This window comes from Netta rufina, assembly GCF_964035555.1.
Source record: "Netta rufina genome assembly, chromosome: 25".
Taxonomy (NCBI): Eukaryota; Metazoa; Chordata; class Aves; order Anseriformes; family Anatidae; genus Netta; species Netta rufina.
Genome location: NC_140149.1, coordinates 2,951,592 through 2,968,206, shown reverse-complemented (window position 1 = coordinate 2,968,206; position 16,615 = coordinate 2,951,592). Strand labels below are relative to the sequence as shown.

Here is a 16,615-nt window from a genome sequence, read left to right as displayed (position 1 = left end):
CTCCACCCCGGGATGGGAAGCTTTGGGTCCATGCTGTGGGGACAGACCCTCCCACACCGCTCCAGAAACGTCACGGCTGGCACTGGACAAAGTGCCAAAATACAGGGACAAAACAGCACCGAGGAAGCACACAGTGTGTCCCCCCAACACCCCCAGGAAATGATGCCTCCCCCACTTTTCTCCGTTTCTTCTCCCTTCTAAAGATGGCTCAACAGCTGCGGCCACGTGCGCATCATTCCCATGCAAACTCTGCCATTGCTCAGACCTCCTCGCCACCCTTTCCTGCTTTCTAGCCCACAGAAAATAAAAGAAAGCCTGGCACAGCCCCGACAGCATTCCTGTCCTTGATGCAGCAGTGCCCTGGCTTCATCCCTGGTCTCTTACGGGCCGTCCAGGACCCGTGCAAACAAGCACACGTGTGATGCTACTGCGAAAGGAGTGGCAGCTACAGAACCTGAAGGGATGCAGGGCCCTGCGCCTGGGACACTCAGTGTGCACCACAGCTCAGCTGCAAACCCCACGTGGCCTGGGGGCATCCCCCCCAGCTTACCCGATGGGCAGGGATGTGGTACAGCAAGGAACGGACTGGTCACCTCCGCATCCCGTGGTCCCTGTGGCTCTGGTACATTCTCCACCAGCATCCCGGGTAGGAGCACAAGCAGCGGTCCGGTTCCATCCCCTGGCCCTTGGCACTGTCACGGAGGTGGATGGCACTGTCTTCAGCTGGCACAGTGGCCCACACGACCTTCCCCAAAACCCCACCCCAGCCAATCGACCTGCAGACGTGACCCCCTCTCTCACCCGAAGCAAGGCAGAAGCATGCAAACGTTCTCCCACCACCGCAGTGACACATCACCCGCAAGGAAATAGGCATAACCCCCTCGAGTCCTACCTGGAAGCTTCATCTCCCAGCTCTCCAAAACCGCGGGGGACATCCAGAGGGGCTGGCTGCCCTGCAGCGCTCCTGCTCGTCACCACGCCTGGCAAAGGGTGGCCTCAGCCGAGCGGGTGGCCCCTGCTCAGCCCTCTGCTGCTGGGGCCTCCAGACACATCCCTGGATGCAGGAGGCGCTCAGCAGTGTGTCACCCCAACGCCAGGGCTGACATCTCCCCGTGATGGCCCCATGCCTCTCCAGCACCCCCATGCCCCACCCCGTGCCCGTGCAGCCCCGGGGAGCCCCCGCACCCCCCAGCTGGTGTCCTCTGGTGCACAGCCCTCGCTTGGCACGCCGCTCCGGTGCCCAATTTCTCTCTCTCCCCGCAGAAGAACCGCTGAACTAGCCCCCGACACGAGGCCAAAGGGCTGTGGCATTTCAGAGACAAGAGGTGACAACTACGAGACGCCCCGAGGCCGGACGAAACGGCACCGGGGCCGCCCCACGCTCCCCGTTCTTCTCCTCCCCGGGTCGGTTTGGGCTGGCTTCCTTGTCCTCCTCCGTCGGGACGGCGTTCGACTTTCTCGTGCCATGTAACGTGCAGTTGTGAGGAACGTGTTGGCTGTCCGAGGCCGTCGCCCCGCCGCGCGGGCGGGTGGCAGAGCCCCACACGACCGCCGCTCGCCGCGGCCGGACGGCTCGCCCCCGGCGCCCGACGGCGAGGACGCGCGGTCTTGAGTTTCCGTCGATCATTGTATTCCAAGGGTGGCTATACTACCTGAGATTTGTGCATGTTACATTGTAGTTGTAACCTTTTCTAATTCGGCAAGAATAAGAGATGGTTGTGATTGTGCAGTGTATCAATAAAGTTTGACGAACTTTGTACCCTCGGGGCTTTGCTTCGCGGAGCGCGCGTGCCGCGGGGAGCGAGTGGGGCCCCCGAGCAGCCGGCACCTCCATGCCTTCTGCAGCCTCACCCCACGCTTGGTTGCAGCCTCATTCTGCTCCCAAATTATTCCCGTACCGGCACAGCTTCCAGCCCCATGGTTTGTCTGATTCCCAACCAGGCTCCTTGCTGTCTGCCCTGTCAGCTCCTCCTTGTCCCCATCCCCGAGCCTGTTGTGCACCAGAAGCTGCTGCCCCCAGGGAAATCTCCTCACAGCTCTGCTGATGTTACCCACACCATGGACATGCACGTACCTGTGTATGGAGCCCTGCAGAAGGACTGTCTTTGCTCTGCTCACCCTCCTACCTTATGCAGAAGCCTCATCAGGTTCCTCCTTTTGGCAAGCGTGCCCCCCCAGCATCGTCCTCACCACCTTATAACAACACCTGCTCTGACACAGCCACCTAACCCTGCGCCAGGGACGCCTCTGCAGACGAAGTGCCCCTAACAGTGCTGTGCTCCTATTAAGATCTGCCACCACAAGACACAGACACAAGTCTTCATCAAAGGCCAAGGGCAGCCAGGACCAGGAGGAGAAGGGACCTGCACCTTTTGGGACCAGTTTTCTATCCCACCACCCTGCTGACAGCCAGGATGTGCCAACCACCCCTTCAGTCCAGAGAGCCTGGAAAGGAGAACAGCTCCCGAGGTTGATGTCCCAGAGCCAAACGTGCTGGGGAGGCTGCTGGGGACCAGTGCACCTCGCTGGGGCAGTGGGAGGGACTGGGGGCTGCGGGGTGATGCCTGACCCATCACGGGGTCTCTCGCCTGCAAACGGAGCAAACGGCTCCATCAGGGGACCTCCATGAACCACACATCATGTACACCTCGGCTGCCCCCTGGGAAAGGTAAGTACTGCCCAAAACACGCTGTCCTCCCTGGGAGAGGGGGCTGGGATGGGGGGACCACCCCGTGTGCTCCACCACAGCCAAAGGAATTGTGGCTGGGGCACCACCACGGCTCCCCCAGGCTCACCTCGAGCCGGGCGGGGGAGGTGCAGCTCACCCTGACCACGCTCAGCACTGGTCCAGCTGCAGGTGATGTGATGGATGGCACCGTCCCCCTCCTCCCCAAATCCCGACTGGCAGCCTGAGACCCCAATGTACCTCTTACAAGAAGACAGCAGCACCACAACCCGTGTGACATGAAACCAGCGCACAGCACCAGCGCAGACAGTGTCCAAGCCCCACGCAGAACTCAGCGGCCCCAAGCCCACGTTACCCAGGGATAACGTGGTGCTCACATCACCTTCAGCAAGGCGAGAACCACAGCTAACATCCTGGGAAAGCCTCTCTGCTTTGGGATTCTCCTTGGAAAAAAAATAATCTGGGAGCCAGGATGGGTCCGGTACATCTGGTTTGTATCTCCCAGCCCTGGATTAGGGAGAAGCACTGCTCCCATCCCTGCTGGACCCCGCTGGCCACACCAGACTGCTCAGATCAGCCCGGCCTCTGCTGTCCGGAGCTGGATGAGCCCTGCCCAGCCTGGCCCTGGAGGGGGGATCCTGCGGCACAGCTGATGGTTTGGCTTTGCAGAGGGCTGCGGTATAAGCAATAAACCCCTGTCCCGACCAGCAGAAGCACAAGCTGGCTCCCAGTGTGGCGTAAGGAAAGCCTTGCTAATCCTACACATTTACTGTGCCAGTTCTGCCGGGCTGCTGGCAGCGGAGCAACAAATCTACAGACGTGTAATGCAGCAGGGCAGACAAAGCACAGCACAACCCCGCCGCTGCATCACCAAACGCCAGGGGAGGTGGCACAGCCCCTTCCTGGCACAGGGACCTACGGAGATGGCCCCGACACCGAGCCCAGCTGTAAGGCACCCGTGGGCTCCCTTCAAAGGACACGGGGGATTTACCCCACGGCCCTCGGTGACACCCGACCAGTGCCTAAGGACCAGGACCACAGCTACATCCAGAGGGACCAAGGGCATATTTCAGGCCATGACATTCATCCACCATCATCAAGAGACACAAATAAATGTGTAAATAAATAAACACATAAATGCATCCATAAAATAGCATCTCTTTCTCTCTCTCTCTCTCTCTCTCCCTGACTTTTCATCACGCCAAGCCTGGCACCACATATTGTTTGATCTCTCACCTAGAGCACCAAAAAATTCAAGGTTTCAAAAATAAAGGGAGGAAGGGGCCCCATTAACCCCATAACCAGGGTCAGGTCCGTCCCACTCCTCCCAGGCTTGCTCTACCGTAGCCAGCTCTCCCTGCCCAAGAGCCAACAGACACAGCTCCCTCCAGCCTCTCCTCCCCTCGGACAGGCACAAACACACATCTGCTGGCAATGACAAACCTGCCCACGAGATTTTCTGCAAGGCAAGGCCACCACCAGGGCTCCAGCATGCTCCCATGGGGCTGGGCTTGCTGGCACTCCCCTTATCCTTTGTGCCTTCATGCCCTGGGATGCAGAAAGCTGCCTGCACCCATCCGTCCTGTCCCGACACAAAAATCAAATGCCCCTCACGGGGTAACACATGCTAACAGGACGCCTCTGCACACCCTGCCAAAATCACATCCTTCGGGGATAAATCCCACGTAAGGTGGGGACCCCTCGGTTCCCACCAGAGCGGGGAGCAAAGAGGGCAGAGGCGCAGCCCACACCCTCTACTCACCAAACTCTTACCTGTGGTGGCATCACGCCTGGGTTTGCCAGCGAGGTCAGGGTGCTGTCCCTCTGATGCTCTCCACGCCGGGGCCACCCGTCATGGCAATGTCTTGGTGCTCCCTCCCTCCCTCCATCCCTCCCCGTGCCCGACGGCCGCGGGGGCAAAGAGCACCACAAGCAGACGGAGCGGCCACATGGAACAATCGTTTTAATGGATAGAGGCAGAGAGAGCCCCCTCGCCGCCCGCCCGCCCCGCGCCCGGGCCCCGCCGCGCGCCCCCGGAGAAGGAAAGGAAACCAAAGGAGGAAAAGAAAGCGCAGGAGAGACCCCCGCAAAAAATAAAGCGAGTCGAGTTGTCCCGCGTCTCGGAGCTTGGCCGATGGCTCGGCGGCGGGTGCCAATCGCTTCGCCTTCTTTTTTTTTTATATATATATATATATATATATACACACACACACACGCACGCACACACACACATATACATATATATATATAAATATAAAACTGAGCTATATAGATCTATATCTATGTCCATCCCTCGGTTCGCTTTATTCCGCCGCCAAGGTCCGGGGCCGCGTGGCGAAAGGCGCCGGAGAGGGGCCCGGACCCTGCGTGGGTGCCCGCGTCCCCTCGTCCCCGGCACCCGAGGGCAGAAAGGCGACGGGACCTGGGCACGCGTGGCCCGAGAACCTCTTCTCGTCTTGTGGAGGACCAATACACACCTAACTCCATATACAGCATGCAGTAATGGCAGCGGAAGGACCCTGCTGGGAACCGTGGCTAGAACGCTAACCAAAAAGAAAAAAAAATTATATATATATATATGTATATTTATATATACTGTATATATATATCCCATAAAAAGGTTCGGCGTCTCCCTCCGCCGTGATGTGCGGTGAGCATCGCCCATTCCCTTGGCGTTTTTGGCAACGCTGCCAGAGGAACTGTTCGGTCGGCCGCGGTTCTCAGGCGTTTCGAGCTCCTCGCCTGCGGACGAGCCGGCACAAACCTCCTCGGTGAACAAACTTCTCCCCTCCGCTTGCTCCCCAGCTCCTGGTTTTCTTTCTTTCTTTTTTCTTTTTTTTTTTTGCGTTTTTGTTTTTTAGGAACTAAGAGTTCTAGGCTCATATCAGAAAATATAATTAATAAAATTAACCGTGACTCAGAATCCCTTATCATTCACGATGTCCGCGTGGGGTACGATGAACGCGTGGCTCGGCACCAGTCTCCTTCCTCCTTTTCCTTTCGTGGCGGCGTGGTAGCTGTTGAAGATCTATATATCTATACATATATATATATGTATATGTGGATATATATATATATATTTCTGAACACAAATGGCGGCACGGTCCATGAGAAGACGGGGAAATCGCGGCAAAGAAGAAAACCTGCGCATCCGCACGGAGGGGCCCCGGGCGAGCGGGGACGGCGAAGGGGACCGGGGGGGACAGCGCTGCACCCGACCCATCCTCCACGCTGGCCCGTGGCAGAGAACGACGAAACAGGGGAGAAAAAGTGGTGGGCGAAAAAATAAACGAAGAGGAAAGAAAAAGACTCAGTCGCGTTGCATCTTCAGCAGGAAGCCTTGGATAATTTTTTTTGTTTTTTTTTTTCCTCCTTTTCAAATTCACTTTGCATTTTTTGCGTGTTTTTCCTCTCTCCCCCTCCCCCAGAAGGCCTGGCCGGACACTCTCTCAATTCTTATGATTATTTTCGGAAACAGTGAATACATCTTCTTCCTCTCCTCTCTGCTGTCGCTCGCTGGCCGTGGTCGTCGCCGCTCTGTGGGGCCGGCTCGGGGATCAAAACAGGCGGGCGAGCTGGGCGAGCGGCAGGGCGAGCAGCCAGGCGCAGCCGCCTCGCCGCCACGCGCCGTTGTTGCCGTCGTGCACTGCACCGGGGCCTGCAGGAGGGCGAAAAACACCCATGGTGTTAGCCACCGAGCAGGGAAGGCAAAGGAAGACAAGAAAATGCTGGCTGGGACCCTGGTGTTGTTGCAAATAGCGGGGTGGCCGCTAAAAGGTCCCCGCCTGCAGCCATCCCTTGGGTTTGGGACGTGGAGCCCATCATGGTCCTGGTTCCCCAACCCATAGTGGATGTGGCACCACAAAGAGACCTCTGCAAAGGGCCTCCTCCGAATTTTCTCTGAGTTTATCATCTCCAAGTTTGGCTGAAGCGTTCACCCCGTACCCCCAAACCACCCGGCAGCAGCAGTGCACCCAGTGCCCAGTGGCACACACCCTAACCAGAGCCACCCTGTGTCCCACCAGTGCCACCTCTGTGCCCCCTGCCCCGCACCATCAGGGCAGGACGAGATGGGTGAGGAGGGCGGTGGGAGAAGCAAAGAGAAGAGCCGGGTGAGGAGCTCAGTGCGCCATGGAGAAGGGTACCTGACTCCGTGGCTCTTTGCAGAAACACCCCAAATTGTCCTGCCCGAGTGGGACCACCCAGGAGGTCAGGTCTACCCACACTTTCAAGACCCTGGGACGTGTCCTCTCTCTCTGCAGCCCTACTGAACCCCTAACCATTAGGGATCCCCTTTGCAGCACACTTCCCACACCCACAGACACCTCACACATCTGCCCCAGAGCCCCAAACCCTCCCGGCACCAAGCTGCCAGGCTCAGGGGCAGATCTGGGGACAAGAGCAGCCTCCGCGCCGCGCTATCTCCAATCCCTCCCGACATCTAGAGGTCACCCCGATGGCTGCCCGCTAAGTGTGTTACGAACAAAGCCACGTGGCTACCGAGCCCCAGATGGAGATGACAGCGGTCCTGAGGACCCGGCTGAGCGATCGATCGATCGATAAGATGGGGCGGGAGGCGGCGGGAGCACCCGCTGCCCCGGGCTGCTGATGTAGGGAAGAGCAGCGCGTTGCCCACCCTGCCACATCCCAGAAAGAAAGGCACTAAAGCAGCACTAAAAGCATCCCAGAGGAAGACGGACCGGCTGCAACACGGTGACACAGGGCAACAGGACCACGAAGCCATCCCTGCCTGCGCCCTGGGCAAGAGGGAGGAGAGAGGAGGGGACGCGGCATGCGGAGGTGGCCCGAGGTGGCCACGTTAGTCTAGCAGGAGGGACAGAGACAGGAGGGCTGCTAAACCCAGAGTGGCTACTCTAAAGCAGCAACAGGGAAGCTGTGAGGAGCCCCAAAATCATCGCCATAGGAGCTGCAGCAGTGGGGTTTCGGGGGGAGGCACTCGCTGGATGGGGGGCGGGAGCCGCAGGGACCCGCGGGGAAATGGAATAGGGGGAGAGCTGGTATTGCAGGGGCATAGGTTACTGACCTTTCCAGGGTGTCAGAGCGGTTGTTGTCTCTTCTAAAAATCAAAGAACAAGTCAAGGTTAAGGCACAGGGGCAGTGGCAGGCTTGAGATGCTTCGCCCAGTCTGCCCTAAACCTGAAGATGAGCGGGCGGGGGCAGCACGTGCGATGCTGCCACCCAAATCCAGCCCTGCTCATCTAGGGACACCGAGGGGGCTTCCCAGGGAGGTTTTAGCCCAAAAGCAGCCTCTGGGAATCCACACGGATTGCATGAAAGGGGAGCAGGAGTGGGCTTTTTTTTTTTTTTTCTTTCCCAACTCAAGAAAATTATTTGATTTCGGAGCACTTCATCACATTAAAGACAGCATCAAATGAGCCACTGAATTAGGTGGAAGGCCTATAATAAGAATTGCTACATGTTAGATAAAGCACCGGTTGACCTCCCTGAAAAAAAAATAGATTAAAAAAAGGATTACAAGATGTATTCCATGCCAGCCTCAGCCACAAGGCACTGGAAAGCCTCACGTCACTGTACCGACATGGATTAAAGCTGTATTTGGGGGAGGAAACTCCCAAAGGTTCGTTCAGCCTCAGGGAAGAGGGGATGTGCACAAAATTGTCCCCAAAACCACGTGGATGAGACATTTCTCCTGCAACGGGTAGGGCACCCATTGCCCCTGACTTGCATTTCTGCTTGTGCTGTGAAAAATAAAGACACACACTAGGAAATGCAGCAATGAGCAGGAATTATAGGGGGATTTTGCCCCCAGCACGAGGTGATGGGGATGTCCTGCCCATCAGGGTCCCTCTGGGTCCCCTGCTCCAGGCCACAGCAGGTTAGGGCAGCCTGGGGAGCCATCAGCCCCAGGGGGGACTCAATTAACGGGAGGGAAAGGATCATTGAGCCAACTTCATGGAAATTATGTGTGATCAGAGGGCTCTGATTTCCCTCCCTGGTGGGATGACCGCTCAGACCGAGGCAGCTCAGGGGGGGCTTGTGCCATGCTGAGGCTCCTGTGCGACACCTCCCCACATCCCACGTCCCTTACGGCACACACCAAACACCTTTAGCAGATGGGAATCCAAATAACGGGCAGCTCTCACGAAGCCATCAGCAGAGAAAAGTCCCCAAATTAAAGAATTTGGGGAGGTGGGAGTATGAGCCCTTGTACGAGGTCCCGGGATACCTGAGATTTTAATCCTGTACCCCAATAAGGAGACCACAGGCTGGAAGCTAACAGAGGTGCCCCTGGCTACATGGGGAATTTGGGGAGGGATGGTGGCAGCAGAAGCATGTGGCCCCGGAGGTGTCCTGTCCCTCTCCTGAAAAATGGGGTCATTGGACAACAATTACCAGAAAGCCCGGTGGGGAAGAAGCTGAGATAGTTTCTAAGCAACTCTAATGATGGCTTTAACAGCCAGGTAACAATGCTAATGTCTGTCACTTACAGCACCGATTTTTTTTTTTTCCTGCAAAAAAACGATCGCTGTGCTCATTAACACCCAAGGTCAGAGCTACACGGGGGCTGCGGGTGCAGACCTGAGCATCAGCAACGGGAACTCGCCCTCATTTTGGGGAGCACAACCCAACAGCCGGCACCGACACGAGATGAGGATGATCCCCTACAAATTTTGGGACCCTGGGCACCTTGTGCCATTGTGTGCAGCCTGCCAGCCCTGAGCAGCCAGTGCAGCAGCCACCTTTGGGGTTAACACTGCTTTGGGGGGGAACACAGCTTTTGGGGGTTACACCACACATGCTGCCATTGCAAAAAGATGACGAGTGGCACCAAAATGCTCAGTGAAAGGGCTTGGCACTGCACAAACTCGCACTGACCCAGAACAGCTTCCCACGCGCATACACGAAGCCAGAAGAAGACACATGATGGGCAGAGAAATGCAGGGGGGCAGCAGCAAAACGACCACGTTTCCAGACACCCTTCCTGCTGCCCCACTGACACCAGGTGTTAATTGTTATTCTGTTTTCCTTTTATTTATTTATTTTAATCACTGCACACCTACAAGCCAGCTGAGCCTGCCCCTTTGGGCACAGCGGGGTCCTGCTGCAGCCCTCTGTGTCCTACAGAAGAGGGGTTTCTGTTAGCCTCTGGGCTTCCTTCAATAATTCACGCATGCTAGGAAAGGGCTTGCAGTGCCAGGAGGGTTCAAGGCAGGTTGGTGCCTCCTATCAAACCCTCTTAGACTAATTCCAACCTCTGCACCGCTCTGGGATTTGTTTAACGTGGGCTGGGATTAATGTCACCTGTGGTCACTGCTACCACGGGACAGGACTGCCACGTGGGTGCTCTCCTGGGGTTTCTCCTTGGTGTCCCCAGCAGGACATGATGCGGAAGGGGTGACAGTGACACACTATGCACACACCGGGCAGCTCGTGGCAAACCTAAAGTGAGCCCAGGACAGGCTGGGGAAGGAGACGGGTGGCAAGGATGAGGACAACAGCAGGGCTGAAGCTGGGGGAGGACAGAGGTCCCCAAGCCCCGCTTCTCAATGGGATTCAGCAGTGAGGATCGCCTGTCTCGTATATCTTGCAGGGAATTAGCCCTGTGGCCATGGCACAGCACAGCGGGATGGCTGGCAGAGCAAGGATGATGCCTGGGCACCTTGCTGCGTGCCATCTCTCCTCCCAAAGTGAAAACCAGGGGATGCTTTCAAGAAAAGCCTCTTCTGGGCATTCATCAGAGCAAGACAATGGAAAACCGTCAGCCAAGTCTTATCTTCGCCTTGACGGCGGATGCCAAAAAAGTGCCCACCGCCTCTAGGCAGCGGCACACACAAAACCCAAGTCAGGAGCTTCCAACACTGGGCTAGAAAGGACGAGCAGGAAGCACACATCTCCCCAAATCCCTGCCTTCCCACTGCAGGTCTCACACGTTGGCGGTGGCTCCGTGAAGCCGTGCCCTTCCCTGCCCCTTTCCCTCGGCCCTGCTCACCGTAGAGGATCATGCTGGCGTTGGTGTTCCCTAGCTGGTTGGAGGCTACGCAGGTGTAGTTGCCGTAGTCCTGCTCGGAGACGTTGAAGAAGGTCAGCCGGGAGAAGAAGGCTTTGTTTTCCACTTTCAGCCCTTTCTGGCCTTCAGCCAGCCTGGGAGGAGAGCAGAAGGGGAGAAGGTGATGGGGATGGTGTCAGGAAAGAAGCACGTGCTGTTTTCCACTTTGCCCTGTCCTCCAGCCTGGCCTGAGAGCAGGGACATGAGGTTTGGGGGCAAGACAAGCAGAGCAGGCAGGAGGAGGGAGCAGGGAAGGTACTGGGGAGGTATGGAGATGGGCACTGCTCTGCTGGGCACCATCCCCTTGGTGCCAGCCCTGCGATGTGTGGAGGTGTCCCCAGAGATGCTGAGCCACAGTGGGCTCAAACCTCCCAGTGGGACACAAGCCCTGTGCCACCACGTTTCTCCTGCCCTTTCAAGAGCCGGGGGCTGACGCTGCCCCTCTGCCCGACACCACGCATTGTAAAGATGTTCCCATCCTCTCCTCACTGCTCGGCTTCGTGCCGCTGGCATCGCTTTCTGCTGTCACGCTTCCCCAGGCAAGGATTTACCGTGAGACCCAAATCCGGAGGCGTGGGCAGCAGCGATGCACGCCCTGCCCGCACAGATGGAGACCAAAACCTGCCTGGGGATGCTCCTGGCCCCTGGTGCACGCCGCCACCAGCCCCTTCAGCCCCCAGCATTTTCCAAAAGCTGAAGCTGAGGGTGCTGGGGGTCCGTGTGCCCCCTCCCCAGCCCCCCGGGTCCCCCAGGCTCTTACCGCTTGTCGTCTTTGTACCACTGGAAGTCGGCAGAGGGGACGGCGGAGGCCTCGCACAGCAGGATGCCCTTCTGCCCCACTGGCACCCCGGTGCTCTTCGCGTCCGAGATGTACGGCGGGTCTGCGGGGAAAACGGGAGCCGGGGGTTGGTGCCTCCCACCCCTCTCCTCTCACTCCTTTTTTTTCCCCATGTTCCAGGAGGAAAAATCATCTCCGAGCCCATGCCCAGCTCCTCTTACTCTCACACTTCTTTTTCCAGGGGTTTTGGCAGGGGGACCCAAAGCACATCCTAGCTCCACTGGAGCTCCCTGGCTCTCTGGCACCAGATGTTTCCCCGTGCCAATGCCCAGCAGCTCAAGGGGTGGCCAGAGAGGAGTTTGGGAGGGTGTTCAGCTCTGCCTCTGAGCATCAGCAGTGCTGCTTTCTTCCTTGCTCTTTTTTTTTTTTTAGAAACAAAAAAATGCCTATTTACTGCTCACTTCTCTCCTCTCCCCGGAGGTTATCAGCACAGCATCTCACCATGGGCGGAAAACCCAGGTTGAAGGAGACAGCTGAGGAGGAGGTGGAAAGAAAAAAAAAAAAAAAAAAAAAAAAGAGCTTGAAAAAAGGGGAAGAAAAGGCCAAAACGCCACCTGCTCAGAAACCTGCCACTGCCAGCCTCGGCAGCGGGGCCAAAGGCAGGGTTTGCCCAGCGTGAATGTCCCCAGCCCCTCAGGGTGGGACAAGGTGGCCCCATCCCTTGACGGGTCCCCAATATGCCCTAAGGGTACTCACAGTTGACGGTGACTTTGACTCGCTGGACGACAGGCGCTGCCACGTCGTTGGAGGCGCTGCACTCGTACTCGCCCGACTGCTCCCGCGTGATGCCCGTGATCTCCAGGTACTCGTCCTCGCTGATGAAGCCCACAGCTGCAGGGGCAGAGGGGTCGGGATGTGAGTGAGGGGACGCACGGAGACCCTGTGCCCAGCCGTGACCGTGTCACACAGCCCCAGGACCCACTGGGAGAGTCCTACCCCAAATCTCCCTGCCAGGAAGGTGCCTGTGAGCTCTGGAGCCCTGCACTGGCCCCAGCCCTGCTGAGAGCATCACTTGGTGGAGACGTTGTCCCTAGTGTGTGTAGGATGGGCAGGGTGGCCCTTGCCAAACCTGCACCGGCTCATCCCATCCCACCTTCCTGCCTGGAGGCGCTGTCAGGCTCTCCATGCTCTCCATACAAACCTCTCCTTAATTTTTCAGCTTCAATTAACTCATGGCCATCTATCTCCATCAGTTGTAGTACCAACACCACCCTCCACCTGAAAAGCTTTGTCCCTCTCCCCGTGCCACTCCAGGCTCAAAATCATCCAGCTTTCTCCAGCACCCACCATGCGCCCACCCCGTCTTTTCCTCCGTGCCGCACCCCAGCTCCTGCTTTACTCCAACCCGGCCAGATGCAAGCAGCAGCTTTTCCTTTCCCTTTTGTCCTGCACATCACATTCCCTGCGCCGTGCCGGAGCCTGCTTCTCTTTGAAGCAGCAGCCCAGCCAGCCAGGCACAGGTGCTGGGCTGCGATAGTCGCTGGGCTGATGGAGATCGCAGCCTTACAGCAGGCACCGAGTTAAAAAAAGGAAACGCGGCAATTAGGACGTGGCTGCTAAACATCCTGCAGAAGCACAGCTCACCCGCGAACCGACAGCACGAGCGGGTTTTAAACAGCCCCAAATGGGGAGGCGGCATCTTCTTCCTTTCCTCGACACCTCCCCATCGCCTTTATCAGATCTCCTGCAGCTGAGACGCGATAATTACGGCGTGAAGCATCTCCGAGACCGGTGTCACACTTAATATTCCTATAAATTTTAAACGGTAGTCCTTGGTACATATGTGTGGCAATTGGTGTCATATTTTAATTAGGCTTGCCCTACACCATCTGAAATTAATAATAGCTTGAATTACCAGTGTAATTTATAAATTAACATTGCTGCAGCATTAGGAAATAAATTAGCTCTGGACAGCTGTTTCTGGGAGTGAGTGCCAATGGCAGCGAGGCCGGGCGCAGGTCCCTGCTCCCAGGGGACACATCGAGCTTGGCCAGCGGGGCTGGGCAATCCCATCCTGGCCCTCATTTCCACCCGAGGATCACGGTGTGTGTGCTGCGGTGGCTCCATGTGCTTGGCTGGTCAACCGGGTGCATCTTTCTCCCAAGATGTGCATGCAAAATGCTGCCCGTGTCCCACCAGCTCGTACTTTTATAGCTCCTCTTCCCATGGTACTGAAATAGTGAGCGCAGTCACACACCACCACCCGTGGAGGCAGCTGCCTTAAACACACACCTAAATGGGGGTTGCATGTAGGGCCTGAGCCAGCACCGGTGCGTTTTAATGCCACCGTATGGCTACACCGGGCCAGCTCCTGCAGCGAGCACCTTGCTGGCATCCTGATGCCCAAATCTCACCTGTCACTCCTGCCAGCTCACACTGGGGTCGTTCACAGCCTGCACCAGCAGCCGCTGCCTTGGCGTCGGGCAGCCCCGGGGTGCTGCACATCCTCTGCTCCCTTCCCAGCCCACCCTGCCTTCTCCATGCAGCCTGACCAAAGCCCCCTCGTGCTCGGGCAGCACACTGTCCTGTGCTGACCCAGCCTGGAAGGCATCCCCATGTCCCATCCCCATCCCATGAACTTCAGAGAGGGGTGACACGAGTTTTTCCATGCAGCCCGCCGTGATGAATTGCTGCCGTCCACCTGCATCCTCAGCCCCGCACTGAAATCCCACCGGAGCAGCTCGCTGTTAAACCCGCTGAGCTCATCACTACTTAGCACCACTGAAGGGCAAGATATGAAGGCGTTACCCCAAAATCAATATCCTTTGGAGACACAAAAATTACAGTTTTATATCCACTGGGCCTGCAGCAATGTGGGCTGCAAAAAAAAAAAAAAGAAAAGGAGAGAGAGGGAAGGAAAAAAAAAAAAGATCCCTTTTATGGCTGACCTAGAATCGGCTTCTCAGTAGCACAGCGCTGCCTGCTGATAAAATAACGGCACAGCCGGTGGCCTTCAGATGCTCTGCGTGCAAATCTGACTCGGGTTTATGCAAAGGCCCAGATAATTCTCTGCTTCAGAGCCCTTCCCTGAGCGCGTGGGAGCTGGCTCGCACACGGCAAGAATTATCGCTCGCCGTAGCCGAACCGCGGTGCTCGTCTGCGGTTTGATCCGGGAGCAAGGCAGCCCGAGCGCGTTTCATTACCCAGCAGAAGACTTTGTTAAAGTAACGGTGAGGGTCAGCTTGGCACCTGCAAAAGCTCGGGAAATTGAGAGATGAAGGCTCTCGGCTTTCCCTCTGTGTCTGCGGAGTGCAGGAGTCTGAAATAAGTGCCCGGTAATTGGCCTGCGGAGGCGCAGAGCGTTCGGGGTTTTAGGGTCTGAGACACTTTGCATTGGCATCCGTGGGGTTTCGGCTTTATGGAATCGACCCTGACACAGAGAGCCCTCAAAGTTACCAAAACACAGTGCTTTGCATGGGATCTGGATGACGATATCATTATGAAGACCATCCCTGCACCGGACACAGCCTCATTAGTGCCAGGTACCCCGGGGCAAGGTAAAGAGGAAAGGAGGAATCCCCGCCCCAGGGCACTGGCAAAACGGGCAGTGCTGGGTGGGTGCTGGCCGGTGTTCTCCTTTACCTGCCTGACTTTAAGCGTATGTACACACAGGCCAGCCGAGATGGTTATGTACACAGGCACAGAAGCCGTGCAGCCGCGAGATGCCCATATATTTATTGCTCCTGCAGTCGTGCAGCGCGCGGTGCCGGAGCTGATTTGTGCCTGGTTTGGAGCTGGCCGGGCAGACGCTAAGCGTGGAAGTCTCATCTCATCTCCTTTCAGCGCCTGCCTGCCAGAGGGCTTAATGAACAGGATACCCAACACTTCTTGGGTTTTATATCGAGAGCTTCTTCTGATGGGGAAGTGGCAGTAAATAAAGAGAGAAGCCATGCAGCTTGTTATGCGCTGCTCCAGCTGAGAGCACTGGAAATGAATGGGCTCAAAAATCAACGCGGTATGCGAGGAAACAGCAGCTCTGGCTCACGTCCTCCCATCCCCTCCTGCAAAACGGGCTTTGCTGGAAAAAAAAATAACAGCTCCATAAAGTTGCTTTGCTGCAGCCGGCACTGCTGGATCGTGCCGGTGCCCGCGTCGGTCGAGGGGTGAAGGCACAGACCGGGAGCAATTGCTGCTCCACTCCGCTCTGTGGCCTCTCTGTTTTTTTTTCTTGCTTCCAATGGGGAGGTCGTGTTGATATCCGGACAAACCTCATTCATTAGTGATGGCTAGAGAAGGAAAAACAAATAGACGGGACCTGGGGAGCAGGGTCAGGGTGAAGCAAACACAGTCTGTAAGCGCAGACCTCGCTTTATTGAAAGCAATAGGGTGCACTTGTCACCGCGGCCTCCGGGGTCCCCTGAGTCTGGTGGGGCATGGCAGGGACATTTATCCACACACTGATTTGCACAGGAACACAGACACTGCTTTGGGGTACGCTCAGCTCCCAAAGCTTCGGAGCAAGGCACAACCCTGCCATCCCAGTGCGGATTTTGGGTGGGGATAGTTTCTCCGACCGGTCTCGCATTTATGACACCCTTTGGGATCGTGATGCAGGGCACACGCGGCTGGAGCTAGGGCAATGCACAGGCACTGGGGTTCTGGATCAGTGCCCAGGCCACTGCTCCCCCTGCTTCTGTCACCGCCCGGAGCTCGGGCAACTCCACCTGAACCAATTTCGGGAACTTCTCAAGGCTGCCTCCGCCTGAGCACAATTAGCGGCTGAAATATTGCAGGAGTTAATGGCAGAGCTCTCTCATCTCCTCAGGAGCTACAAAACCAGCACAGCTAGCACCCATTATTGTTATTATTAATAATAATAATACAACACAGGGCAGAAATGGAACAGCCACTGACGGCTCCAAAGAACAAAGCTCACTCATCCGCTGAGGATGAGGGACTAACCTGCTGCAAAGTGGGGACACAGGGAGTGGACAGGGACAAGGGGCCAAAAACATGGCATGGGGAGAAACACAGGGAATGGGGAGGTGGAAAACCAGAGCCTGCACCCCCTGCATGGCATGCACACAGACCATCACATCACCTACTAGTTAGGGCTTCCTCT

At 56.8% G+C, this 16,615-nt stretch overlaps 1 protein-coding gene across 2 annotated transcripts in view; it reads right to left on the bottom strand.

The window, feature by feature from the left end:
- Window positions 1-6,243: 6,243 nt before the first annotated feature.
- LOC311218719 (protein CEPU-1) overlaps window positions 6,244-16,615 on the bottom strand; it is a gene marked incomplete at both ends in the record, with an annotated part of 319,347 nt that continues 308,975 nt past the window's right edge. For both annotated transcript variants that reach the window (XM_084301531.1, XM_084301530.1), the window contains 5 exons: window positions 6,244-6,344; window positions 7,731-7,763; window positions 10,659-10,810; window positions 11,476-11,596; window positions 12,250-12,384. In XM_084301531.1, coding sequence (XP_084157657.1) covers window positions 6,244-6,344; window positions 7,731-7,763; window positions 10,659-10,810; window positions 11,476-11,596; window positions 12,250-12,384 — 542 coding nt within the window. The remainder of the gene's footprint in view (window positions 6,345-7,730; window positions 7,764-10,658; window positions 10,811-11,475; window positions 11,597-12,249; window positions 12,385-16,615) is intronic.